This window comes from Rhinoraja longicauda, chromosome 5 (genome assembly GCF_053455715.1).
Source record: "Rhinoraja longicauda isolate Sanriku21f chromosome 5, sRhiLon1.1, whole genome shotgun sequence".
NCBI lineage: Eukaryota > Metazoa > Chordata > Chondrichthyes > Rajiformes > Arhynchobatidae > Rhinoraja > Rhinoraja longicauda.
Genome location: NC_135957.1, coordinates 87,715,177 through 87,742,490, shown reverse-complemented (window position 1 = coordinate 87,742,490; position 27,314 = coordinate 87,715,177). Strand labels below are relative to the sequence as shown.

Genomic DNA, 27,314 nt, shown 5'->3' with positions numbered 1-27,314 from the left:
CACTGCCCTCTGTGGCAGAGAATTCCACAAATTCACAACTCTCTGGGTGAAAAGGTTTTTGTCTCAGAAGGAATGGGTGACGTTTCGGGTCGAGACCCTTCTTCAGACTGATGTCAGGGGAGGGGGCAGGACAGAGATAGGATGTAGTCGGAGACAGGAAGACTGGTGGGAGAACTGGGAAGGGGAGGGGATGGAGAGAGAGAGGGAAAGCAAGGGCTACTTGAAGTTAGAGAAGTTAATGTTCGTACCCCTGGGGTGTAAACCGCCCAGGGGAAATCTGAGGTGCTGTTCCTCCAATTTGATCCATCGCCCTCCATTCCCTGCACATCCTGGTGTCTGGCGAAAGGTCTCTTAAACACCACTGTCACGCCTCCCTCCACCAGCACCCAGCCTTACCGAACAGATACCATGTAAAGTAAAAAGAACAGGAGGTAAGTTTTGGAATCGGAGAAATAATTCAGTTCATCACCTGTCAACGATCACCCTGAAATAACCAAGTGCCGAAATCTTACATCTTGGATCGGAAACAGTCATGGGTTAAGAGTGTTTTATAGTCGTGAGTCAAGTCAAGTCCAGTTTATTTGTCACGTACACATACAAGATGTGCAGTGAAATGAAAGGGGCAATGCCTGCGGATTGTGCTAAACTACAAACAGAATGGAATGTTTTTTTAACACAAAAAATAAATTAATACAGTGTGGCCCCTGGTTCTGGATTGGAAATATAAATTCTGCTGAAGGTATTTAGGAATGAGAAGCCATGGCACCTCTTCCCCCTCCCCACTCTTGTCACTGGTGTTGTGAGTGGGTAGGAGGAGTCTGGAGATGTGTGGTGAGGGTGGAGACACACCTCACAGCCACATGTATAATCTTGCAAGGCAGCAGACCGTGAGTTCAGAGAGAGAGAGAGGGGGGTAATCAGGAGAGCAGCCACATCTCGCCAGGCACCTGTCTGTCCAGGATCATCCTCACTGCAACCATGTCTGCTCCCGCTGTCTCAGTCAGTCCCATCCCCTCCGGGATGAAGGTCTGTGCATCTTTCCCAGAGCTCCTGATGCTGGTGGAGTTTGTGAGTATTGTTACCTTGTACTTACCGAGATGTATAACATTACAAGCTAGATGCAGGAAAAGTGTTCCCAATGTTGGGGGAGTCCAGAACCAGGGGCCACACAGTCTAAGAATAAAGGGGAGGCCATTTATGATTGTATGTGTTATTGCATGTGTTTTTTATTGATTATTCTTATTGGTCTTATTGTTGATCTGCGGGTAATTTTTTCACTGCACATTTATGTGAATTTGTGGAATTCTCTGCCACAGAGGGCAGTGGAGGCCAATTCACTGGATGAATTTAAAAGAGAGTTAGATAGAGCTCTAGGGGCTAGTGGAATCAAGGGATATGGGGAGAAGGCAGGCACGGGTTACTGATTGTGGATGATCAGCCATGATCAAAGACGTACAGGTATGTAGGTTAATTGACTGGGTAAATGTAAAAAATTGTCCCTAGTGGGTGTAGGATAGTGTTAATGTGCGGGGATCGCTGGGCGGCGCGGACTTGGTGGGCCGAAAAGGCCTGTTTCCGCGCTGTATATATATGATATGATATGATATGATATGATCACAGTGAATGGCGGTGCTGGCTCGAAGGGCCAAATGGCCTCCTCCTGCACCTATTTTCTATGTTTCTGTGTTTCTATGTTTCTATACTACTGGTAATAATGTGGTTTTTGCAACAACACTGTGCATTGCAGTGGGATTTGGCCACCACTTTGATGGATTCTCAGAATAAAACAATCATTGGTATTTGTAGTGCAATGAAGTCTTTTTTATTCCTTTTTGTCCTATCTTTCATTCAATTGTTCTTTATCTCTCTACATCACTGCCTACATTTCTCATTTCCCTGTCCCCTGACTCTCAGTCTGAAGAAGGGTCTTGACCCAAAACATCACCCGGTCCTTCTCTCCAGCTTTTTGTGTCTATCTTAAGTTTATGTTAAACTTTATTTTATGTGGCTGTGTGTCTTGTTGCTTTTCACTTAGTATGACTGGGGCAACTTAAATTTCACTGCACGTGACAATAAACTGATCTTGAAATCTTGAAGTACCTTCTTTAGTTTAGCTTAAGTTTAGTTCATTATTGTCACGTGAACTGAGGTACAGTGAAAAGCTTTTTGTTGCATGCTAACCAGTCAGCGGAAAGCAGGTACCATGGCAATGTTTAAGAAACAATTAGACAGGTACGTGGATAGGACAGGTTTGGAGGGGTATGGACCAAACGCGGGCAGGTGGGACTAGGGTAGATGGGGCACGTTGGCCAGTGTGGGCAGGTGGGACTAGGGTAGATGGGGCATGTTGGCCAGTGTGGGCAGGTGGGACTAGGGTAGATGGGGCATGTTGGCCAGTGTGGGCAGGTGGGACTAGGGTAGATGGGGCATGTTGGCCAGTGTGGGCAGGTGGGACTAGGGTAGATGGGGCATGTTGGCCAGTGTGGGCAGGTGGGACTAGGGTAGATGGGGCATGTTGGCCAGTGTGGGAAACTTGGGCTGAAGACACTATGCTGTGTGACTCTCTGACTCTAAAAGACGAGACACGGTTACAATCAAGCCATTCACAGGTGTACAGTTACAGATCCAGTTAGATTACAGTTGGAGGCACAGGGTAAAATGTGAAACCGAGAAATGTAAAAGCTGCCAAACGAAGGTGATCAAGAGAGGGCAGAAGCAGGGAAATAAAAAACGGCAGAGAAACAAGGAACTGCAGATGCTGGACTACAGTAAGAGGCACAAAGTGCTGGAGTAACTCAGCGGGTCAGGCAGCATCTGTTGGAGAACATGGATAGGTGACGTTTCACAGAGTGCTGGAGTAACTCAGCGGGTCGGGCAGCATCTGTGGAGAACATGGATAGATGATGATTTGGGTCAAGACATTTTTTTCCAGACTTGCATTATCTTTTGGAGAATAGATATATTAAGGATAGCGGAGTCAAGGGGTATGGGGAGAAGGCAGGAACAGGGTACTGATTGAGAATGATCAGCCATGATCACATTGAATGGCGGTGCTGGCTGGAAGGGCCGAATGGCCTCCTCCTGCACCTATTGTCTATTGTCTAAGAGCATGCAGTATAAAGCTGGATTGTTGTTGGGGGCTGGCTGGGTACAAGCTGTTTGGTCAGAGCTGAGCTGGTTTGCAGTGTGAAAGGTCTGAGTGTGGGCATCACCTGTTTGCAGGTGAATGTTGGACTCAGGCGACTCTGTGTCGGGGACATTGCCCACAGAGACTGTGGGGTCAATGCTGGTGTGAAGCTGTCTCTGTCTTGTGACCGGTTTCTCTTGGGCTGATAGCCATTTGTGTTAAACATTGACAACACTCGCCTGGAGGTACATTATATTTACAGCCAATATAACGTTTTAGTTCAGTTTAGTTTAATGTCACGCGTACCACAGTACAGTGAAAAGCTTTTGTTGCGTGCCATCGAGTCAGCAGAAAGATACCACATGATTACAATCGAGCCGTCCACAGTGTACAGATATATGATAAGGGAATAACGTTAAGTGCAAGGTAAAGCCAGCAAAGTCCGATCAAGGATAGTCCAAGGGTCACCAATGAGGTAGATGGTAGTTGTGCACTGCTCTCTGGGTGTGGTAGGATGGTTCAGTTGCCTGATAACAGCCGGGAAGAAACTGTCCCTGAATCTGGAGGTGCCACCGCTAACACAGGGTGTTAGTCTGAAGAAGGGTCTCGACCCGAAACGTCACCCATTCCTTCTCTCCTGAGATGCTGCCTGACCTGCTGAGTTACTCCAGCATTTTGTGAATAAATACCTTCGATTTGTACCAGTATTTGCAGTTATTTTCTTATACTAACACAGGGTGTGGTCAGTGAATCTTAGCATCGGACGTACGATAGAAAAGACTAGCAAGTAAATCACCCAGTCGGTCTAACATCCCTCTCACCCACACTAAACTAAACTGAACTAAATTAAGAAGCTGACCTGTTGTAATCTGGGTGGAAGAAAGTCCCAGAGGTGAGGTTGGGAGGTGAGGTTGGGAGGTGAGGTTGGGAGGTGAGGTTGAGAGGTGAGGTGAGGTTGGGGGGTGAGGTTGGGAGGTGAGGTTGGGGGGTGAGGTTGGGAGGTGAGGTTGGGAGGTGAGGTTGGGAGGTGAGGTTGGGAGGTGAGTTTGAGAGGTGAGGTTGGGAGGTGAGGTTGGGAGGTGAGGTTGAGAGGTGAGGTTGGGAGGTGAGGTTGGGGGGTGAGGTTGGGGGGTGAGGTTGGGGGGTGAGGTTGGGGGGTGAGGTTGGGAGGTGATGTTGAGAGGTGAGGTTGGGAGGTGAGGTTGTGAGGTGAGGTTGGAAGTTGAGGTTGGGAGGTGAGTTGGGAGTTGAGGTTGGGAGGTGAGGTTGGGAGGTGAGGTTGGGAGGTGAGGTTGGGAGGTGAGGTTGTGAGGTGAGGTTGGGAGTTGAGGTTGGGAGGTGAGGTTGGGAGGTGAGGTTGGGAGGTGAGGTTGGGAGGTGAGGTTGGGAGGTGAGGTTGGGAGGTGAGGTTGGGAGGTGAGGTTGGGAGGTGAGGTGAGGTTGGGAGGTGAGGTGAGGTTGGGAGGAGAGGTTGGGAGGTGAGGTTGAGAGGTGAGGTTGGGAGGTGAGGTTGGGGGGTGAGGTTGGGGGGTGAGGTTGGGGGGTGAGGTTGGGGGGTGAGGTTGGGAGGTGATGTTGAGAGGTGAGGTTGGGAGGTGAGGTTGTGAGGTGAGGTTGGGAGTTGAGGTTGGGAGGTGAGTTGGGAGTTGAGGTTGGGAGGTGAGGTTGGGAGGTGAGGTTGGGAGGTGAGGTTGTGAGGTGAGGTTGTGAGGTGAGGTTGGGAGTTGAGGTTGGGAGGTGAGGTTGGGAGGTGAGGTTGGGAGGTGAGGTTGGGAGGTGAGGTGAGGTTGGGAGGTGAGGTGAGGTTGGGAGGAGAGGTTGGGAGGTGAGGTTGGGAGGTGAGGTTGAGAGGTGAGGTTGGGGGGTGAGGTTGAGAGGTGAGGTTGGGGGGTGAGGTTGGGAGGTGAGGTTGAGAGGTGAGGTTGGGAGGTGAGGTTGGGAGGTGAGGTTGGGGGGTGAGGTTGAGAGGTGAGGTTGGGGGGTGAGGTTGGGAGGTGAGGTTGAGAGGTGAGGTTGGGAGGTGAGGTTGGGGGGTGAGGTTGAGAGGTGAGGTTGGGGGGTGAGGTTGGGAGGTGAGGTTGGGAGGTGAGGTGAGGTTGGGAGGAGAGGTTGGGAGGTGAGGTTGGGAGGTGAGGTTGAGAGGTGAGGTTGGGGGGTGAGGTTGGGAGGTGAGGTTGAGAGGTGAGGTTGAGGGGTGAGGTTGGGAGGTGAGGTTGGGAGGTGAGGTTGGGAGGTGAGGTTGGGAGGTGAGGTTGGGGGGTGAGGTTGGGAGGTGAGGTGAGGTTGGGGGGTGAGGTTGGGGGGTGAGGTTGGGGGGTGAGGTTGGGAGGTGAGATTGGGAGGTGAGGTTGGGAGGTGAGGTTGGGGGGTGAGGTTGGGAGGTGAGGTTGGGAGGTGAGGTGAGGTTGGGAGGAGAGGTTGGGAGGTGAGGTTGAGAGGTGAGGTTGGGGGGTGAGGTTGGGAGGTGAGGTTGAGAGGTGAGGTTGAGGGGTGAGGTTGGGAGGTGAGGTTGGGGGGTGAGGTTGGGAGGTGAGGTTGGGAGGTGAGGTGAGGTTGGGGGGTGAGATTGGGAGGTGAGGTTGGGAGGTGAGGTTGGGAGATGAGGTTGGGGGTGAGGTTGGGAGGTGAAGTTGGGAGGTGAGGTGAGGTTGGGGGGTGAGGTTGGGGGGTGAGGTTGGGAGGTGAGGTGAGGTTGGGAGGTGAGGTTGGGGGGTGAGATTGGGAGGTGAGGTTGGGGGGTGAGGTTGGGGGGTGAGATTGGGAGGTGAGGTTGGGGGGTGAGGTTGAGAGGTGAGGTTGGGAGGTGAGATTGGGGGGTGAGGTTGAGAGGTGAGGTTGAGGGGTGAGGTTGGGAGGTGAGGTGAGGTTGGGGGGTGAGGTTGAGAGGTGAGGTTGGGGGGTGAGGTTGGGAGGTGAGGTTGGGAGGTGAGGTGAGGTTGGGAGGAGAGGTTGGGAGGTGAGGTTGGGAGGTGAGGTTGGGAGGTGAGGTTGAGAGGTGAGGTTGGGGGGTGAGGTTGGGAGGTGAGGTTGGGAGGTGAGGTTGGGAGGTGAGGTTGGGAGGTGAGGTTGAGAGGTGAGGTTGGGGGGTGAGGTTGGGAGGTGAGGTTGGGAGGTGAGGTTGGGAGGTGAGGTTGGGGGGTGAGGTTGGGAGGTGAGGTTGGGGGGTGAGGTTGGGAGGTGAGGTTGGGAGGTGAGGTTGGGGGTGAGGTTGGGGGTGAGGTTGGGGGGTGAGGTGAGGTTGGGAGGTGAGGTTGGGAGGTGAGGTGAGGTTGGGGGGTGAGGTTGGGAGGTGAGGTGAGGTTGGGGGGTGAGGTTGGGAGGTGAGGTGAGGTTGGGAGGTGAGGTTGGGGGGTGAGGTTGGGAGGTGAGGTTGGGGGGTGAGGTTGGGGGGTGAGGTTGGAGGTGAGGTTGGGAGGTGAGGTTGGGAGGTGAGGTTGGGAGGTGAGGTGAGGTTGGGAGGTGAGGTTGGGGGGTGAGATTGGGAGGTGAGGTGAGGTTGGGGGGTGAGGTTGGGGGGTGAGGTTGGGGGGTGAGGTTGGGAGGTGAGGTTGGGGGGTGAGGTTGGGAGGTGAGGTTGGGGGGTGAGGTTGGGAGGTGAGGTTGGGGGGTGAGGTTGGGGGGTGAGGTTGGGGGGTGAGGTTGGGAGGTGAGGTTGGGGGGTGAGGTTGGGGGGTGAGGTGAGGTTGGGGGGTGAGGTTGGGAGGTGAGGTTGGGGGGTGAGGTTGGGAGGTGAGGTGAGGTTGGGGGGTGAGGTTGGGAGGTGAGGTGAGGTTGGGGGGTGAGGTGAGGTTGGGGGGTGAGGTTGGGGGGTGAGGTGAGGTTGGGGGGTGAGGTTGGGGGGTGAGGTGAGGTTGGGGGGTGAGGTGAGGTTGGGGGGTGAGGTGAGGTTGGGGGGTGAGGTGAGGTTGGGAGGTGAGGTGAGGTTGGGGGGTGAGGTTGGGGGGTGAGGTTGGGGGGTGAGGTTGGGAGGTGAGGTGAGGTTGGGGGGTGAGGTTGGGAGGTGAGGTGAGGTTGGGGGGTGAGGTTGGGAGGTGAGGTGAGGTTGGGGGGTGAGGTGAGGTTGGGGGGTGAGGTGAGGTTGGGGGGTGAGGTTGGGAGGTGAGGTGAGGTTGGGGGGTGAGGTGAGGTTGGGGGGTGAGGTGAGGTTGGGGGGTGAGGTGAGGTTGGGGGGTGAGGTGAGGTTGGGGGGTGAGGTTGGGAGGTGAGGTGAGGTTGGGGGGTGAGGTTGGGGGGTGAGGTGAGGTTGGGGGGTGAGGTGAGGTTGGGGGGTGAGGTGAGGTTGGGGGGTGAGGTGAGGTTGGGGGGTGAGGTGAGGTTGGGGGGTGAGGTTGGGGGGTGAGTTAGACTGCAGCTCCGTCCACTCCACTGTTCTGTCTCTTGGGCTGGAGAAGGCACACAAACTTGTAGCAGCCCCGGCTGCTCACCTGGACAGGTAAGTACATGCAGTAAATGGCGTCAGCCCCTCTCAGCCCTGCCCAGCCTAAGCCACCCATAGATTGTGATTGAAGCAAGACAGACTGGAAGAACAGGTTGGGCAGCTGCCCCTCGAGGGCAGGTGTGGTCCGACTGGAATGGATGAAATGAAGAGTGGTGGAGGGGGGAATGTGGCAAGGGAAGGGTGGGGGTGGGGGTGGGGGTGGGGGTGGGGGTGGGGGTGGGGGTGGGGGTGGAGGAGGCCACACCTCCACTAGTGCCGCTCAACTAATGCAGCGATTAGTTTAGTTTAGAGATAGTTTAGCAACACAAAACAGGCCCTTTCGGCCCACCGGGTCCGCGCCGACCAGCGATCCCCGCGCACTAACACTATCCTACACCCACGAGGGACAATTTTTACATTTACCAAACCAATTAACCTACAAACCTGCACGTCTTTGGAGTGTGGGAGGAAACCGAAGATCTCGGAGAAAACCCACGCAGGTCACGGGGAGAAAGTACAAACTCTGTACAGACGGCACCCGTAGTCGGGATGGAACCCGGGTCTCCGGCGCTGCATTCGCTGTAAGGCGGCAACTCTACCGCTGCTCCAGCGATTAGGCCAGTTCAGACACCAATCCAAGGTCTTACTGTATCATGTATTTGTACACTGTGGACGGCTCGATTGTAATCATGTATAGTCTTTCCGCTGACTGGTTAGCACGCATCAAAAAAGCTTTTCACTGTACCTCGGTACACGTGACAATAAACTAAACTCAAACTCAGTGTCCAGAGCAGGGAGGAGAAGAGATACTGTAACCATTGCCATCTTCTGACAGTGGAGTCATAGAGTCATAGAGTGATACAGTGTGGAAACAGGCCCTTCAGCCCAACCTGCCCACACCGCCCAACAATGTCCCAGCTACACTAGTCACAGAGTCACAGAGTGATACAGTGTGGAGACAGGCCCTTCAGCCCAACCTGCCCACACCAGCTACGCTAGTCCCACCTGCCTGCGTTTGGTCCACATCCCTCCCACATCCCTCCAATCCATGTACCTGTCTAAATGGATAGTCCCAGCCTCAATTACCTCCTCTGGCACCTCGTTCCATATACCCCTACCATTCCTATTAAATCTTTTCCACTTCATCTTGAACCTATATCCTCTGGCCCTCGATTCCCCTACTCTGGGTAAAAGACTGTGCTTCTACCCGATCTATTCCTCTCTTGATCTTATAACCATATAACCATATAACAATTACAGCACGGAAACAGGCCCGTTCGGCCCTACCAGTCCACGCCGACCACTTTCTCTGACCTAGTCTCATCTACCTGCTCTCAGACCATAACCCTCCAATCCCCTCTTATCCATATACCTATCCAATTTACTCTTAAATAATAAAATCGAGCCTGCCTCCACCACTTCCACCGGAAGCTCATTCCACACAGCCACCACCCTCTGAGTAAAGAAGTTACCCCTCATTTTACCCCTAAACTTTTGTCCCTTAATTCTGAAGTTATGTCCCCTTGTTGGAATCTTCCCCACTCTCAAAGGGAAAAGCCTACCCACGTCAACTCTGTCCGTCCCTCTTAAAATTTAAAAAACCTCTATCAAGTCCCCCCTCAACCTTCTACGCTCCAAAGAATAAAGACCCAACCTGTTCAACCTCTCTCTGTAGCCTAAGTGCTGAAACCCAGGCAACATTCTAGTAAATCTCCTCTGTACCCTCTCCATTTTGTCGACATCCTTCCTATAATTTGGCGACCAGAACTGCACACCATACTCCAGATTCGGCCTCACCAATGCCCTGTACAATTTTAACATTACATCCCAACTTCTATATTCGATGCTCTGATTTATAAAGGCAAGCATACCAAACGCCTTCTTCACCACCCTATCCACATGAGATTCCACCTTCAGGGAACAATGCACATTTATTCCCAGATCCCTCTGTTCCACTGCATTCCTCAATTCCCTACCATTTACCCTGTACGTCCTATTTTGATTTGTCCTACCAAAATGCAGCACCTCACACTTATCAGCATTAAACTCCATCTGCCATCTTTCAGCCCACCCTTCCAAAAGGCCCAAGTCTCTCTGTAGACTTTGGAAATCTACTTCATTATTAACTACACCACCTATCTTAGTATCATCTGATACTTACTAATCCAATTTGCCACACCATCATCCAGATCATTAATGTAAATGACAAACAACAGTGGACCCAATACAGATCCTTGGGGCACTCCACTAGACACTGGCCTCCAACCTGACATACAGTTGTCAACCATTACCCTCTGGTATCTCCCATTCAGCCATTGTTGAATCCATCTTGCAACCTCACTATTAATACCCAACGATTTAACATTCTTAATCAACCTACCATGTGGAACCTTGTCAAATGCCTTACTGAAGTCCATATAGACAACATCCACAGCCTTGCCCTTGCCCTGAAACCCAACAACCAGTCAAATTTAAACAGCCTCTTACACTGCCTTGAGGACATAAAATGTTGGATGGCACAGAACTTCCTCCAATTAAATGAGAGCAAGTCTGAGGTCATCCTATTCGGCCCCCCCGACTCCATCAAATCGATAACAGGCAATCTTGGAAGTCTTGGAAGTGTATCCTGCCTAGTCAAATCGCATGTCAAAAACCTCGGCATGATATTTGACTCTGCATTAAAATTTGATAAGCAAGTCAACGCTGTGGTAAAAGCCAGCTTCTTCCAACTTCGAACCATAGCTAAAATCAAACCTTTCCTCCAATTCGACGACACAGAAAAAATAATTCACGCTTTCATTTCCTCCCGCCTAGACTACTGCAACTCCCTATACACTGGGATCAACCAATCTTCCCTGTCCCGCCTGCAACTGGTCCAAAACGCCGCAGCGAGACTCCTGACGGGTACCCGTAAAAGGGACCACATCACCCCGATTCTGGCCTCTCTCCACTGGCTCCCTGTACGGTACAGAATCAACTTCAAGCTCCTCCTATTCACGTATAAAGCCCTAAATGGACATTCCCCCCCCTACATCAAAAATCTTCTAACCCCCCTCTCTAACTCCAGGTCCCTCAGGTCGGCCGACTTGGGGCTACTCACTATCCCGCGGTCTAGGCTTAAGCTCAGGGGTGACCGCGCTTTTGCGGTTGCAGCTCCTAGACTGTGGAACAGCATCCCTCTCCCCATCAGAACTGTCCCCTCCATCGACTCCTTTAAGTCCAGGCTCAAAACCTATTTCTACTCCGTAGCGTTTGAGGCTCATTGAGGAGGCGCTGTGAACTGTTTGCGTGCTACTGTATGTTTCATTTTTTTCCTTAGTACCTAATCAGATGTGCAGCACTTTGGTCAACGTGGGTTGTTTTTAAATGTGCTATACAAATAAAATTGACTTGACTTGACTATCAATTTCCCTGGTAACCTCTTCAAAAAATTCAAGAAGATTAGTCAAACATGACCTTCCAGGCACAAATCCATGTTGACTGTTTCTAATCAGGCCTTGTTTATCCATGTGATTATATATATTGTCCCTAAGTATCTTTTCCATTAATTTTCCCACCACAGACGTCAAACTAACAGGTCTATAATTGCCAGGTTTACTTTTAGAACCTTTTTTAAACAAAGGCACAACATGCGCAATGCGCCAATCTTCCGGCACCATCCCCGTTTCTAATGACGTTTGAAATATTTCCGTCATAGCCCCTGCTATTTCTGCACTAACTTCCGTCAATGTCCTAGGGAATATCCTATCAGGACCTGGAGACTTATCCACTTTTATATTTTTCAAAAGTGTCCGTACCTCCTCTTCTTTAATCCTCATAATTCCCATCACTACTCTACTTGTTTCGCTTACCTCACATAATTCAATATCCTTCTCCTCGGTGAATACCGAAGAAAAGAAATTGTTTAATATCTCCCCCATTTCTTCCGGCTCAGCACATAGCTGTCCACTCTGACTCTCTAATGGACCAATTTTATCCCTCGCTATCCTTTTGCTATTGACATATCTGTAGAACCCCTTGGGGTTTACTTTTACATTACTTGCCAAAGCAACCACATATCTTTTTTTCGCTTTTCTAATTTCCTTCTTAAGATTCCTTTTACATCCTTTATATTCCTCAAGAACCTCATTTACTCCCTGCCGCTTATATTTATTGTATATCTCCCTCTTTTTCCGAACCGTGTCCAATTTCCCTGGAAAACCACGGCTCTTTCAAATTATTATTCTTTCCTTTCCACCGAACAGGGACATAAAGACTCTGTACTCTCAAAATGTCACCTTTAAATATCCTCCATTTCTCTATTATATCCTTTTCATAAAACAAAATGTCCCATTTCACTCCTTTTAAATCCTTTCTCATCTCCTCAAAATTAGCCTTTCTCCAATCCAAAATCTCAACCCTTGGTCCAGATTTGACCTTCTCCATAATGATATTGAAACTAATGGCATTATGATCACTAGACCCAAAGTGCTCCTCAACACATACCTCCGTCACCTGACCCGTCTCATTTCCCAACAGGAGGTCCAACACTGCCCCTTCTCCGGTAGGTACCTCTACGTATTGCTGCAAAAAACTATCCTGCACACATTTTACAAACTCCAAACCATCCAGTCCTTTAACAGAATGTGATTCCCAGTCTATATACGGAAAATCGAAATCACCCACAATCACTACTCTGTGCTTACTACTAATATCTGCTATCTCCTTACATATTTGCTCTTCCAATTCTCGTTCCCTATTTGGCGGTCTATAATACACCCCTATAAGTGTTGCTAAACCTTTCTCATTTCTGAGTTCCTCCCAAACAGCCTCCCTAATCGAGCCTTCTAGTCTGTCCTGCCAAAGCACTGCTGTGATATCCTCCCTGACAAGCAATGCAACACCCCCACCTCTTGCCCCTCCGATTCTATCACATCTGAAACAATGAAATCCTGGAATATTTAATTGCCAATCGCAACCCTCCTGCAACCATGTTTCACTGATCGCCACAACATCATACTTCCAGATGTCAATCCAGGCTCTAAGCTCATCCACCTTTCTTATAATGCTCCTAGCATTAAAATATACACATTTAAGGGACCCATCATTTCTTATTCTCAGTTTATTTCTTTTCACTTCTTTCTCTCCTACATATTGGGTCTGAGTGTTTCCCTTTTCTGCCTCCTGCCTCACACACTGCCTATTAGCTATCTGTGTTTGAGTCCCTCCCCCCAACCGTACACCTCTATTAGATCACCCCTCATCCTCCTGTGCTAGGAATAGAGTCCCAGCCTACTCAACCTCTCCCTATAGCTCACACCCTCTAGTCCTGGCAACAAGGAGGTGGCTCTAGAAATCGTGGATGCATTGGTGATCATTTTCCAACGTTCCATAGATTCTGGATCAGTTCCTGTGGATTGGAGGGTAGCTAATGTTATTAAAGGAGGGAGAGAGAAAGTAGGGAATTATAGACCAGTTAGTCTGACATCGGTGGTGGGGAAGATGCTGGAGTCAATTATTAAAGAGGTAATAACGGTGCATTTGGATAGCAGTAAAAGGATTGGTTCAAGTCAGCGTGGATTTATGAAAGGGAAATCCTGCTTGACTAATCTTCTGGAATTTTTTGAGGATGTGACAAGTAAAATGGATGAAGGGGAGCCAGTGGATGTAGTGTATCTGGACTTCCAGAAAGCCTTTGATAAGGACCCACACGGGAGATTAGTGGCAAGATTAGAGCACATGGTATTGGGGGTAGGGTGTTGACATGGATAGAAAATTGGTTGGCAGACAGGAAGCAAAGAGTAGGAATAAACGGGTCCTTTTCAGAATGGCAGGCAGTGGAGAGTGGAGTGCCGCAAGGCTCAGTGCTGGGGCCACAACTGTTTACAATATATATTAATGATTTAGATGAAGGGATTAAAAGTACCATTAGCAAATTTGCAGATGACACAAAGCTGGGTGGTGTGAACTGTGAGGAAGATGCTATGAGGTTGCAGGGTGACTTGGACAGGTTGTGTGAGTGGGCGGATGCATGGCAGATGCAGTTTAATGTGAATAAATGTAAGGTTATCCACTTTGGTGGTAAGAACAGGAAGGCAGATTATTATTTGAATGGTTTTATTCACAAATAAATCGATTTGTATAAATGTGAATAAATCGATTTGTACCAGCATCTGCAGTTATTTTCTTATACTATATTATTTGAATGATGTCAGGTTAGGAAAAGGGGACGTACAACGAGACCTGGGTGTCCTAGTGCATCAGTCACTGAAAGTAAGCATGCAAGTACAGCAGGCAGTGAAGAAAGCCAATGGAATGTTGGCCTTCATAACGAGAGGAGTTGAGTACAGCAGCAAAGAGGTCTTTCTGCAGTTGTACTGGGCCCTGGTGAGAACACACCTGGAGTACTGTGTGCAGTTTTGGTCTCCAAATTTGAGGAAGGACATTCTTGCTATTGAGGGCGTGCAGCGTAGGTTCACAAGGTTAATTCCCGGGATGGCGGGACTGTCATATGTTGAAAGAATGGAGCGACTAGGCTTGTATACACTGGAATTTAGAAGGATGAGAGGAGATCTTATTGAAACATATAAAATTATTAAGGGATTGGGCACGCTAGATGCAGGAAACATGTTCCCAATGTTGGGGGAGTCCAGAACCATGGGCCACAGTTTGAGAATAAAGGGGAGGCCATTTAGAACTGAGACGAGGAAAAACTTTTTCACTCAGAGGGTTGAGAATTTGTAGAATTCTCTGCCACAGAAGGTAGTGGAGGCTAATTCACTGGATGCATCAAAAGAGAGTTAGATAGAGCTTTTAAGGCTAGCGGAGTCAAGGGATACGGGGAGAAGGCAGGAACGGGGTACTGATTGTGGATGATCAGCCATGATCACATTGAATACGGTGCTGGCTCGAAGGGCCGAATGGCCTACTCCTGCACCTATTGTCTATGTATCTATGTATCTAACATCCTCGTAAATCTTCCCTGAACCCTTTCAAGCTTGACAATATCTTTCCTATAACATGGTGCCCAGAACTGAACACAATATTCTAAATGCAGTCTCACCAACGTCTTATACAACTGCAACATGACCTCCCAACTTCTTTACTCAATACTCTGACTGATGAAGGCCAAAGTGCTAAAAGCCTTTTTGACCCCCTTATCTACCTGCAACTCGACCTTCAAGGAAACCTGCACTCCTAGATCCCTCTGCTCTACAACACTACCCAGAGCCCTACCATTCACTGTGTAGGTCCTGCCCTTGTTAGACGTCCCAAAATGCAACACCTCACACTTCTCTGTATTAAATGCCATCCACCATTCCTCTGCCCACCTGGCCAATCGATCCAGATCCTGCTGCAATCGTTCACAACCATCTTCACTATCTGCAAAACCACTAACTTTTGTATCATCAGCAAACGTGCTAATCTTGCCCTGTATGTTCTCATCCAAATCATTGATGTAGATGACAAACAGTAACGGGCCCAGCACCGAACCCTGAGGCTCACCACTAGTCACAGGCCTCCAGTCCAAGAAGCAACCTTCCACCATCACCCTCTGCCTCCTTCCATGGAGCCAATGTGCTGTCCATTCAGCTCTGCAAGCTGCCCAGGCGAAATATGAGGTGCTGTTCCTCCAATTTCCGGTGGGCCTCACTATGGCACTGGAGGAGGCCCATGACCTGCCTGACCTGCTGAGTTACTCCAGCATTTTGTGAATAAATACCTTCAATTTGTACCAGCATCTGCAGTTATTTTCTTATACTATTGATAATCTCAAGGTGCCATTGTTAATCTCACTATGCCATTGTTAATCTCAAGGTGCCATTGTTACTCTCACTATGCCATTGTTACTCTCACTATGCCATTGTTAATCTCAAGGTGCCATTGTTAATCTCACGATGCCATGGTGTGCAGTTGCTTGATCCTCTGACAGTGTGCCGCTGGTTTACTCTGTGCTGTGTCGCCAGGTGTTTGGCGGCCTTGTTTGGATCCTCGTGGCCTCAACTCGTGTTGCCTTTGCTGCCAACCAAGGATGGGTGATGTTCGTCTCCATCTTCTGCTTCGTTGTAACGACGCTGTTACTCATCCTGTACATGGTGGGAGTCCAGAAGAATTCCTCAGCATGGATGGTGGTGGTAAGTCGGCAACTCACTGGAGTTTAGAAGGATGAGAGGGCGTCTCATAGAGACGTGTAAAATTATAAAAGGACCGGACAAGCTAGACGCAGGAAAAATGTTCCCAATGTTGGGGGAGTCCAGAACCAGAGGCCACAGTCTAAGAATAAAAGGGAGGCCATTTAAAACTGAGGTGAGCAGAAACTTTTTCACCCAGAGAGTTGTGAATTTGTGGGATTCTCTGCCACAGAGGGCAGTGGAGGCCAAATCACTGGATGAATTTAAAAGGGAGTTAGATAGAGCTCTAGGGGCTAGTGGAATCAAGGGATATGGGGAGAAGGCAGGCACGGGTTACTGATTGTGGATGATCAGCCATGATCACAATGAATGGCGGTGCTGGCTCGAAGGGCCGAATGGCCTCCTCCTGCACCTATTTTCTGTAAGGCGGCGTAGAAAGCATTTTATCGGGATGCATCACAGCTTGGTTTGGGAACAGCTCCATCCAAGACAGCTAGGAATTGCAGAGAATTAGGAAACTGAAGAAGGGTCTTGACCTAAAATGTCACCCGTTCCTTCTCTCCAGAGATGCTGTCTGTCCCGCTGAGTTACTCCAGAATTTTGTGTCTCTCTTTGCTTTAAACCAACATCTGCAGTTCCTTCCTACACAAACCAACCTCCCTTCCATCGACTCCATCTACACCTCACGCTGCCTCGGCAAGGCCAGCAGCATCATCAAGGACCAGTCTCACCCCGGCCACTCCCTCTTCTCCCCTCTCCCATCAGGCAAGAGGTACAGAAGTGTGAAAACGCACACCTCCAGATTCAGGGACAGTTTCTTCCCAGCTATTATCAGGCAACTGAACCATCCTACCACAACCAGAGAGCAGTGCTGAACTACTATCTACCTCATTGGTGACCCTCGGGCTATCCTTGATCGGACTTTGCTGGCTTTACCTTGCACTAAACGTTGTTCCCTTATCATGTATCTGTACACTGTGGATGGATCGCTCGGAGTCACCCTTGTTCGCACACTCACCTATCATGAGCACCTGAAGAGGGTGGCTGATAAACTGGAAGCAGACCATCCAGAGCAGGCCACCCCACACATGGTGAATGACTGCCCACTGGTGGCATCAAGGCCATCCACCCAGCAACTGCTGCTGCCCTGCCCTGGCCTGGATGTCCACCCTTGGCCTACAACTTTAGGCTGTGCACGCCACACGCAAGAAGAAGAAGAAGAAGACTATCAATGGCTCGATAGTAATCATGTATTGTCTTTCCGCTGACTGGTTAGCACGCAACAAAAGCTTTTCACTGTACCTCGGTACACGTGACAATAAACTGAACTCAAACTCCAACTCCAATCCCACTGCCCATGCGTGCTCTCGACCCTCATCTGCAACCACACAGAGAGTCACCAAGCCCCGGTTTCATCTGCAACCTAGGAAGGAGACGAGAAGGAGGGTGGTGAGTCTGTGGAATCTGTGGAGGCCTCATCAGTGGGTATTTGTACGGTGGAGATTGACAGGTTCTTGCTTAGTGCGGGTGTCAGGGGTTACGGGGAGAAGGCAGGAGAATGGGGTTAGGAGGGAGAGATAGATCAGCCATGATTGAATGTTGGAGTAGACTTGATGGGCCGAATGGCCTAATTCTGCTCCTAGAACTTATGAATTTATGTTGCCCCCGAGGAGAGTCTTAAATCTCTCCCCTCTCACCTTAAGCCTGTGCCCTCTAGTTTTAGAATCCTCTACCCTGGGAAACAGACTGTGAGTGTTCACTTTATCCGTGCCCCTCGTGATCTTGTTCACCTCAATAAGGTCACCCCTCAGCCTCCTACACTCCAAAGGACAAAGTCCCAGCCTATCCAACTTCTCCCTGTAACTCAAGCCCACAAGCCCAGGTAACACCCTGGTGAATCTTGTCTGCATCCTTTCACCTTAATGACGTCCTTCCTGTATCTGGGTGACCAGAACTGCACCCAGTGCTCCAAGTGTGGTCTCACCATCGACTTGTACAGCTGCATCATGAGAGGAATAGATCGGGTAGATGCACAGAGTCTCTTGCCCAGAGTAGGGGAATCGAGGACCAGAGGACATAGGTTCAAGGTGAAGGGGAATAGGAATCTGAGGTGTAACTTTTTCACACAGAGGGTGGTGGGTGTATGGAACGAGCTGCCAGAGGAGGTAGTTGAGGCTGGGACTATCCCATCATTTAAGAAACAGTTGGACAGGTACATGGATAGGACAGGTTTGGAGGGTTATGGACCAAGCGCAGGAAGGTGGGACTAGTGTAGATGGGACATTGTTGGCCGGTGTGGGCGAGTTGGGCTGAAGGGCCTGTTTCCACACTGTATCACTCTATGACTATGACTAGTGTAGATGGGACATGTTGGCTAGAGTGGGCAGGTTGGGCCGAAGGGCCTGTTTCCACACTGTATCACTCTGTGACTCTATGACTAGTGTAGATGGGACATGTTGGCCGGTGTGGGCAGGTTGGGCTGAAGGGCCTGTTTCCACACTGTATCACTCTATGACTAGTGTAGATGGGACATGTTGGCCGGTGTGGGCAGGTTGGGCCAAAGGGCCTGTTTCCACACTGTATCACTCTATGACTCTATGTCCTGACATTTGTACCCAATGCCCTTCCCAATGAAGGCAGGCATGCCAAACGCCTTCTTCACCCCCCTGCCCACTGGACTCACTGTTTCCAGAGAACTGTGCCCCCAGCAAGGGCATGTACTGCTACATCCCCTTGCTCTGCACCTCTCTCCAGGGCTGTGTAAGTCCTGTCATGGGCTGGCTCACCAATGTGCAACACCTCACACCAGTCAGCGTTAAACTACATTTGCCCTTCCTTGGCTCACCATCCTAACTGATGGAGATCCTGCTGTAAACTTAGATTTCCTTCCTCACTGCCCACTTCACCACCAAGTGTGGTGTCATCTGCAAGTCGACTAACAATGTTATCTACATTGTCATCCATATTGATAATGTGTGGGACATCATGGGCCCAGCACTGAGCCCTGCTGTATTCTACAGCCCACAGGGCTCCAATAACAAAGAACAACCCTTCACAACTACCAATGTGTACAGACAAACACCTGCAGATGCTGGTTTATCTCAAAGTGCTGGAGTAACTCAGCAGGTCAGGCAGCATCTGTGGAGAACATGGATAGGTGACGTTTCACAGAGTGCTGGAGTAACTCAGCGGGTCAGGCAGCATCTGTGGAGAACATGGATAGGTGATGTTTCACAGAGTGCTGGAGTAACTCAGCGGGTCAGGCAGCATCTGTGGAGAACATGTTCTCCATGTCCATGTTCTCCAGAGATGCTGCCTGAGCCGCTGAGTTACTCCAGCACTCTGTGCCTTTGTTCTGCAAACCAGCATCTGCAGATGCGTGTGTGGAGATTGGTTTCTCATCGTTTGTCTCCTCTCTCTTGCAGGATGTATTCTACCACTTCATCGCCGCTGTCTTCTATCTAAGCATCGCCGTGCTGGAAGCCAATGACACCAGGCTTATTTTTGCAAATCTCTCTGTAGGATTTGAAAAATATTTTAAATTGAACATTGCTGCCTCAGTAAGTCATTATACAGTGGAGCACCAGTCTACTCTGTCTTTTAATTTAACTTTTTTTATATACAAATACCTTTATTCAAAAAATCAAAACCAAACTTACGATCAAAGGTGGCCTAAACTGGCAATGATCAATTTAATATTTCGCCAACTTTCCCAATAATACTCGACCTCCCGCGGCAACCAGCGTTAATCTACACTGCCTTGGTGTTGATATTTCATCTGAACCCCCTACTTACCGCACACAGCCCAGCCTCAGTCTTGCTTTAGTTTGCAAACAGAGTCTCCGAGATAGTTACCACTTTAGCTTAGATTACTTTATCATTGTCACGTGTACCAAGGTGCTGTGAAGGTAGACACAGAGTGCTGGAGTAACTCAGCGGGTCAGGCAGCATCTGTGGAGAACATGGATACGTGACGTTTCACAGAGTGCTGGAGTAACTCAGCGGGTCGGGCAGCATCACTGGAGAGAAGGAATGGGTGATGGGTCTCAACCCGAATCGTCACCCATTCCTTCTCTCCAGTGATGCTGCCTGTCCCGCTGAGTTACTCCAGCATATAGTGTTTCTCTCTTGGGTGTAAACCAGCAGCTGCAGTTCCTTCCTGCTCGAGGTACAGTGAAAAGCTTGTGATGCGCGCTATCCAGTCAGCGAATGAACAACACATGATTACAACCGAGCCGTCCACAGTGTACAGATACATGATAAAGGGAATAGTGTTTAGTGCAAGGTAAAGTCCAGTAAAGATCGTCCGAAGGTCTCTAGTGAGGTAGATAGTAGCTCGGGACCACTGTCTAGTTGGTGAGAGGATGGCCCAGTATTTATTTTGTACGGGGTGATGGCCACAGAATAACTGAACTGCCAGTAGAAATACTCACTCCTTCATTGGCCACAACCAGAGGGCAGTGCTGAACTACGATCTACCTCTTTGGTGACCCTCAGACTATCCTTAACATAGAAACATAGACAATAGGTGCAGGAGGAGGCCATTCGGCCCTTCGAACCAGCACCGCCATTCATTGTGATCATGGCTGATCATCCACAATCAGTAACCCGTGCCTGCCTTCTCCCCATATCCCTTGATTCCGCTAGCCCCTAGAGCTCTATCAAAATCTCTTTTAAATCGATCCAGTGAATTGGCCTCCACTGCTCTCTGTGGCAGAGAATTCCACAAATTCAAAAGTCTCTGAGTGAAAAAGTTTTTCCTCATCTCAGTTCTAAATGGCCTACCCCTTATTCTTAATCTGTGGCACCTTGTTCTGGACTCCCCCAACATTGGGAACATGTTTCCTGCCTCTAACGTGTCCAACCCCTTAATAATCTTATACGTTTCAATAAGATACGTTGGTATTCATAGCAAGAGGATTTGAGTTTAGGAGCAGGGAGGTTCTGCTGCAGTTGTACAGGGCCTTGGTGAGACCGCACCTGGAGTATTGTGTGCAGTTTTGATCTAACCTGAGGAAAGACGTTCTTGCCTTAGAGGGAGTACAGAGAAGGTTCACCAGATTAATCCCTGGGATGGCGGGACTTGCATATGAGGAAAGACTAGATAGACTGGGCTTGTACTCGCTGGAATTTAGAAGACTGAGGGAGGATCTTATAGAAACATATAAAATTCTTAAGGGGTTGGAGAGGCTAGATGCGGGAAGATTGTTCCCGATGTTGGGGGAGTCCAGAACCAGGGGTCACAGCTTAAGGATAAGGGGGAAGTCTTTTAGGACCGAGATGAGAAAACATTTCTTCACACAGAGAGTGGTGAGTCTGTGGAATTCTCTGCCACAGAAGGTAGTTGAAGCCAGTTCATTGGCTATATTTAAGAGGGAGTTAGATGTGGCCCTTTTTGCTAAAGGGATCAGGGGGTATGGAGAGATGGCAGGTACAGGCTACTGAGCTGGATGATCAGTCATGAATGGCCTCCTCCTGCACCTATTTTCTATGTTTCTATGTTTCTAAGATCCCCTCTCATCCTTCTAAATTCCAGTGTATACAAGCCTAGTCGCTCCAGTCTTTCAACATATGACAGTCCCGCCATTTCGGGAATTAACCTTGTAAACCTCTGCTGCACGCCCTCAATAGCAAGAATATCCTTCCTCAAATTTGGAGACCAAAACTGCACACAGTACTCCAGGTGCCGTCTCACTAGGGACCTGTACAACTGCAGAAGGACCTCTTTGCTCCTATAACCTCTTGTTATGAAGGCCAACATTCCATTGGCTTTCTTCACTGCCTGCTGTACCTGCATGCTTCCTTTCAGTGACTGATGCACTAGGACACCCAGATCTCGTTGTACGTCCCCTTTTCCTAACTTGACACCATTCAGATAATAATCTGCCTTCCTATTCTTACCACCAAAGTTGATAACCTCACACTTATTCACATTAAACTGCATCTGCCATGCATCCGCCCACTCACACAACCTGTCCAAATCACCCTGCAACCTCATAGCATCTTCCTCACAGTTCACACTACCACCCAGCTTTGTATCATCTGCAAATTTGCTAATGGTACTTTTAATCCCTTCATCCAAGTCATTAACGCTGTAGGCCCGGACGCTGTAGGCCCCGACACTGTAGGCCCCGACACTGTAGGTCCGGACGCTGTAGGCCCCGACACTGTAGGCCCGGACGCTGTAGGCCTCAACCCTGTAGGCCCGGATGCTGTAGGCCCGGACACTGTAGGCCCCGACACTGTAGGCCCGGACACTGTAGGCCCCGACGGTTTAGGTGCCAACACTCTAGGTTTCTGACATTTTAGCTCCGGACAGTGTAGACCCAGACAGTGTAGGTCCGGAGGCCCGGGCACTGCCTAACGGAGGTTGCCTAGCAACCTGCCTCCCTGCCCGAGCGGGAGCACATGGCCGCTGGCTGGGTGAGGTGACATGGGGCGCGGAGCGGTGACGTCACCTTGTCCCGTATTTGGGAGTGAGATCGTTGGCAACCCTTCTCTCCCTCTCTCCCTCTCTTCCCCGTTCCTCGTGCAGAGAATGTTCACAGTGACAAGTCCTCACAGATTTCACATTTTCTTTCCCACAAAATTGCAGATGAAAATATTTGATTTCTATTATTTTATTGTCCGCGGATAAAATCCTAGCTTAGAAAATAAAGACAGTGACTTAATAGGGTCATATAGCACAGGAACAGGCCCTTCGGCCCAGCTTGTCCACACCGACCAACATGTCCCAGCTACACTAATCCCATCTGCCTGCGTTTGGCCCATGTCCCTCTAAGCCTGTCCTATCCATGTACCTGGCTAAATATCCTAGGTAGACACAGAGTGCTGGAGTAACTCAGCGGGTCAGGCAGCATCTCGGGAGAGAAGGAATGGGTGACGTTTTTCGGGTCGAGACCCTTCTTCAGACTGATGTCAGGGGAGGGGACGGGACAAAGATAGGATGTAGTCGGAGACAGGAAGACTGGTGGGAGAACTGGGAAGGGGGAGGGGATAGAGAGGGAAAGCAGGGACTATCTGAAGTTAGAGAAGTCAGTGTTCATCCCGCTGGGGTGTAAACTGCCCAAGTGAAATATGAGGTGCTGTTCCTCCAATTTGCGCTGGGCCTCACTCTGACAATGGAGGAGGCCCAGGACAGAAAGGTCAGATTGGGAATGGGAGGGGGAGTTGAAGTGCTGAGCCACCGGGAGATCAGGTTGGTTAAGACGGACTGAGCTCTCTCGGTGTGGAATGAAACCAACTGTGCAGATGGCATCTGTTGTTGTACAGATGTTGTAGATGGCAGATGTTGTACAACAGGCAGCAAACACTTTCCACTGTACCTCAGTACACGTGACAATAAACGAAACGAAACTGAACTGACCTACTATCGCAATGTTTAAAAAGCAATTGGACAGGCACATGGAAAGGACGGGCTTGGAGGGATAGAGGGCACATGCTAACAGGTGGGACTAGTGTAGATGGGGTATGTTGGGTGGTGTGGGCATGTTGGGTGGTGTGGGCATGTTGGGTAGAGTGGGCATGTTGGGTAGTGTGGGTATGTTGGGCGGTGTGGGCATGTTGGGCAGTGTGGGCATGTTAGGTAGTGTGGGTATGTTGGGTAGTGTGGGTATGTTGGTAGTGTGGGTATGTTGGGCGGTGTGGGCATGTTGGGTGGTGTGGGCATGTTGGGTGGTGTGGGCATGTTGGGTAGAGTGGGCATGTTGGGCAGTGTGGGCATGTTCGGCAGTGTGGGCATGTTGGGTAGTGTGGGTATGTTGGTAGTGTGGGTATGTTGGGCGGTGTGGGTATGTTGGGTGGTGTGGGCATGTTGGGTAGTGTGCGCATGTTGGGTGGTGTGGGCATGTTGGGTAGTGTGGGCATGTTGGGTAGTGTGGGTATGTTGGGTAGTGTGGGTATGTTGGGTAGAGTGGGCATGTTGGGTAGTGTGGGTATGTTGGGCGGTGTGGGCATGTTGGGCAGGTGGGTATGTTGGGCGGTGTGGGTATGTTGGGCGGTGTGGGCATGTTGGGCAGTGTGGGCATGTTGGGTAGTGTGGGTATGTTGGGTAGTGTGGGTATGTTGGGCGGTGTGGGTATGTTGGGTAGTGTGGGTATGTTGGGCGGTGTGGGCATGTTGGGCAGGTGGGTATGTTGGGCGGTGTGGGTATGTTGGGGGGTGTGGGCATGTTGGGCAGTGTGGGTATGTTGGGTGGTGTGGGTATGTTGGGCGGTGTGGGAATGTTGGGCAGTGTGGGCATGTTGGGTAGTGTGGGTATGTTGGGCGGTGTGGGCATGTTGGGTGGTGTGGGCATGTTGGGCGGTGTGGGTATGTTGGGTAGTGTGGGTATGTTGGGCGGTGTGGGTATGTTGGGTGGTGTGGGCATGTTGGATAGAGTGGGCATGTTGGGTAGAGTGGGCATGTTGGGCAGTGTGGGCATGTTGGGCGGTGTGGGCATGTTGGGCAGTGTGGGTATGTTGGGCGGTGTGGGCATGTTGGGCAGTGTGGGTATGTTGGACGGTGTGGGCATGTTGGGCAGTGTGGGCATGTTGGGCAGTGTGGGCATGTTGGGCGGTGTGGGCATGTTGGGCAGTGGGCATGTTGGGCAGTGTGGGCATGTTGGGCAGTGTGGGCATGTTGGGCGGTGTGGGCATGTTGGGTAGAGTGGGCATGTTGGGTAGAGTGGGCATGTTGGGCAGTGTGGGCATGTTGGGTAGAGTGGGCATTTTGGGTAGAGTGGGCATGTTGGGCAGTGTGGGCATGTTGGGTAGAGTGGGCATGTTGGGTAGAGTGGGCATGTTGGGTAGAGTGGGCATGTTGGGCAGTGTGGGCATTTTGGGTAGAGTGGGCATGTTGGGCAGTGTGGGCATGTTGGGTGGTGTGGGCATGTTGGGTGGTGTGGGCATGTTGGGTAGTGTGGGCATGTTGGGTAGTGTGGGCATGTTGGGCGGTGTGGGCATGTTGGGTAGTGTGTTGGGCAGTGTGGGCATGTTGGGCAGTGTGGGCATGTTGGGCAGTGTGGGCATGTTGGGTAGAGTGGGCATGTTGGGTAGAGTGGGCATGTTGGGCAGTGTAGGCATGTTGGGCGGTGTGGGCATGTTGGGCGGTGTGGACATGTTGGGCAGTGTGGGCATGTTGGGCGGTGTGGGCATGTTGGGCAGTGTGGGCATGTTGGGCGGTGTGGGCATGTTGGGAAGTATGGATATGTTGGGCAGTGTGGGCATGTTGGGTGGTGTGGGCATGTTGGGCGGTGTGGGCATGTTGGGCGGTGTGGGCATGTTGGGCAGTGTGGGCATGTTGGGCAGTGTGGGCATGTTGGGCAGTGTGGGCATGTTGGGCAGTGTGGGCATGTTGGGTGGTGTGGGCATGTTGGGCGGTGTGGGCATGTTGGGTAGAGTGGGCATGTTGGGCAGTGTGGGCATGTTGGGTGGTGTGGGCATGTTGGGCGGTGTGGGCATGTTGGGCAGTGTGGACATGTTGGGCTGAGGGGCCACACTAGCACTCTAAGATTGTTCATTTCTGGAGTGATGTGTCATGGTGCTGGGTGAATGGTTTCATGGTGATGTTTTCTTGTCCCTCGCTGTTTGCAGGTGTTTGCATTCCTGGCCACCTTAGTCTACACAATCCATGCCGTGCTCTCAATACTGAGATGGAAGTCCTCATCGTGAACAGCAAGCCCAGAAGCAAGCAGCAACATCTCTCCACAGATATTGACCATCCCCACTAAACCATTGATCAACCTTTCCTTCCTAGTGTCTTATATTACTCTTATTTGTAACTGTGATTATAGCCTTTATGAACGATCATGTATATCAGTAATGTTACACAGTGGAGCAATCTGGGCCTGAGGAATACTGAAACAATGAACTGCAGATACTTGGTCTATACCATAGACAGTCATAGAGTGCTGGAGTAACCCAACGGGTCAGGCAGCATCTCTGGAGACGAGGAATGGGTGATGTTCTGGGTCGAGACCTTTCTTCAGATGGCTGGGGATGGGTTGGCTGAACACATGGACCTTCAGATGGCTGGGGATGGGTTGGCTGAACACATGGACCTTTTGGAATGAAGTCATTAGTGGGAACATTGGGCAGGTCCATCACATCTCGAATACACTTTTTCCCATCTGCACGTTACCTCCAGCAGCATCCAATCTGAGTCGTTTAGTTAAGTGTAGTTTAGTTCAGAGATACAGCGCGGAAACAGGCCCTTCGGCCCACCGACTCCGTGCCGCCCAGCGATCCCCGCACACTAACACTATCCTACACACACTAGGGACAGTTTACAATTTACAGAAGCCAATTACCTACAGGGTCTCGACCCATTCCTTCTCTCCAGAGATGCTGCCTCTCCCAGTAACGGAGTTACTCCAGCATTTTGCGCCTGTCTTCGATTTAAACCAGCATCTGCAGTTCCTTCCCACACAACCTACAAACCTGCACGTCTTTGGAGTGTGGGAGGAAACCGGAGCACCCGGAGAAAACCCACGCAGGTCACGGGGAGAACGTACAAACTCCGTACAGACAGCACCCGTAGTCGGGATGGAACCCAGGTCTCTGGCGCTGTGAGGCAGCAGTTCTACCCGCTGCACCGCCGTGCCGCCCTGAGTCTTTAACCTGGGAAGTCCCGACAGTTCAACAGCCAAAGAAACAAATCTGTCCACACACTGTTAACCCCCAGAGTCACAGCACCTTATTTTGCTAGTTTTAATTTTCTACAACTTGATCACTGTTTATATTGTTTGATTGATTTATAATGATTTATTATTTTGTTTAAATATATTGTGGCAGCCTTGTCTACTTGCAAACGGGCTGCAGGATTAATTGGCTTGCATCTTATATTTGTGCTTTAAATATCACCCAATGTTACTTGTGTCTTGATCAGTTGTTTAGGAAACAAATAAAATTTACTACGAAGATATTGTTCTGAGTGCCATGCTTACCAAACCTATATTCTGACACATATAAACCATTCATTATTATCACAAAGTATTGAAATCCAATTCCAGAATATCAAAGATAGGCACAAAAAGCTGGGACGACCATCATCTGTGGAGAACATGGATAGGTGACGTTTCACAGAGTGCTGGAGTAACTCAGCGGGTCAGGCAGCATCTGTGGAGAACATGGATAGGTGACGTTTCACAGAGTGCTGGAGTAACTCAGCGGGTCAGGCAGCATCTGTGGAGAACATGGATAGGTGACGTTTCACAGAGTGCTGGAGTAACTCAGCGGGTCAGGCAGCATCTGTGGAGAACATGGATAGGTGACGTTTCACAGAGTGCTGGAGTAACTCAGCGGGTCAGGCAGCATCTGTGGAGGACATGGATAGGTGACGTTTCACAGAGTGCCGGCGTTGGCAGTTCTTTCCTGGACATTGTTGCAAGGCACCACCTTTCCCTGACGATTAAATAATGACCTGGAGAATGCCCATCTACCACAGTGTGAGGCAAACAAAGATTTTGTACAATCACTGTCTTGCCCAACAACGCTCGGCTCTGCCTATGAGTCAGGGCATTGGTGCAAAGGTAAGAGATTGGTGGACCAATGATTAACTCAGTGGGACACACCTTAGTGTTAGTCCCTGGGCCAGCCCTGCGCCAGGCTGGGCAGAGCGACAGGTAGCCGTGCCAACACCACTCTGTGCATCCCGCTCTCTCTCCTCACGCTCCACACAC

The 27,314-nt window shown here is 50.1% G+C and overlaps 1 protein-coding gene across 1 annotated transcript; it reads left to right on the top strand.

Annotated features, from left to right (window-relative positions):
- Positions 1–883: 883 nt before the first annotated feature.
- On the top strand, positions 884–26,553 carry LOC144594084 (myelin and lymphocyte protein-like). The gene is made up of 4 exons (XM_078400272.1): positions 884–1,068; positions 15,491–15,658; positions 19,081–19,215; positions 25,228–26,553. The coding sequence occupies exons 1-4, from the start codon at positions 979–981 to the stop codon at positions 25,303–25,305; spliced, it is 471 nt and encodes a 156-aa protein (XP_078256398.1). The 5' UTR covers positions 884–978; the 3' UTR covers positions 25,306–26,553.
- Positions 26,554–27,314: the final 761 nt, after the last annotated feature.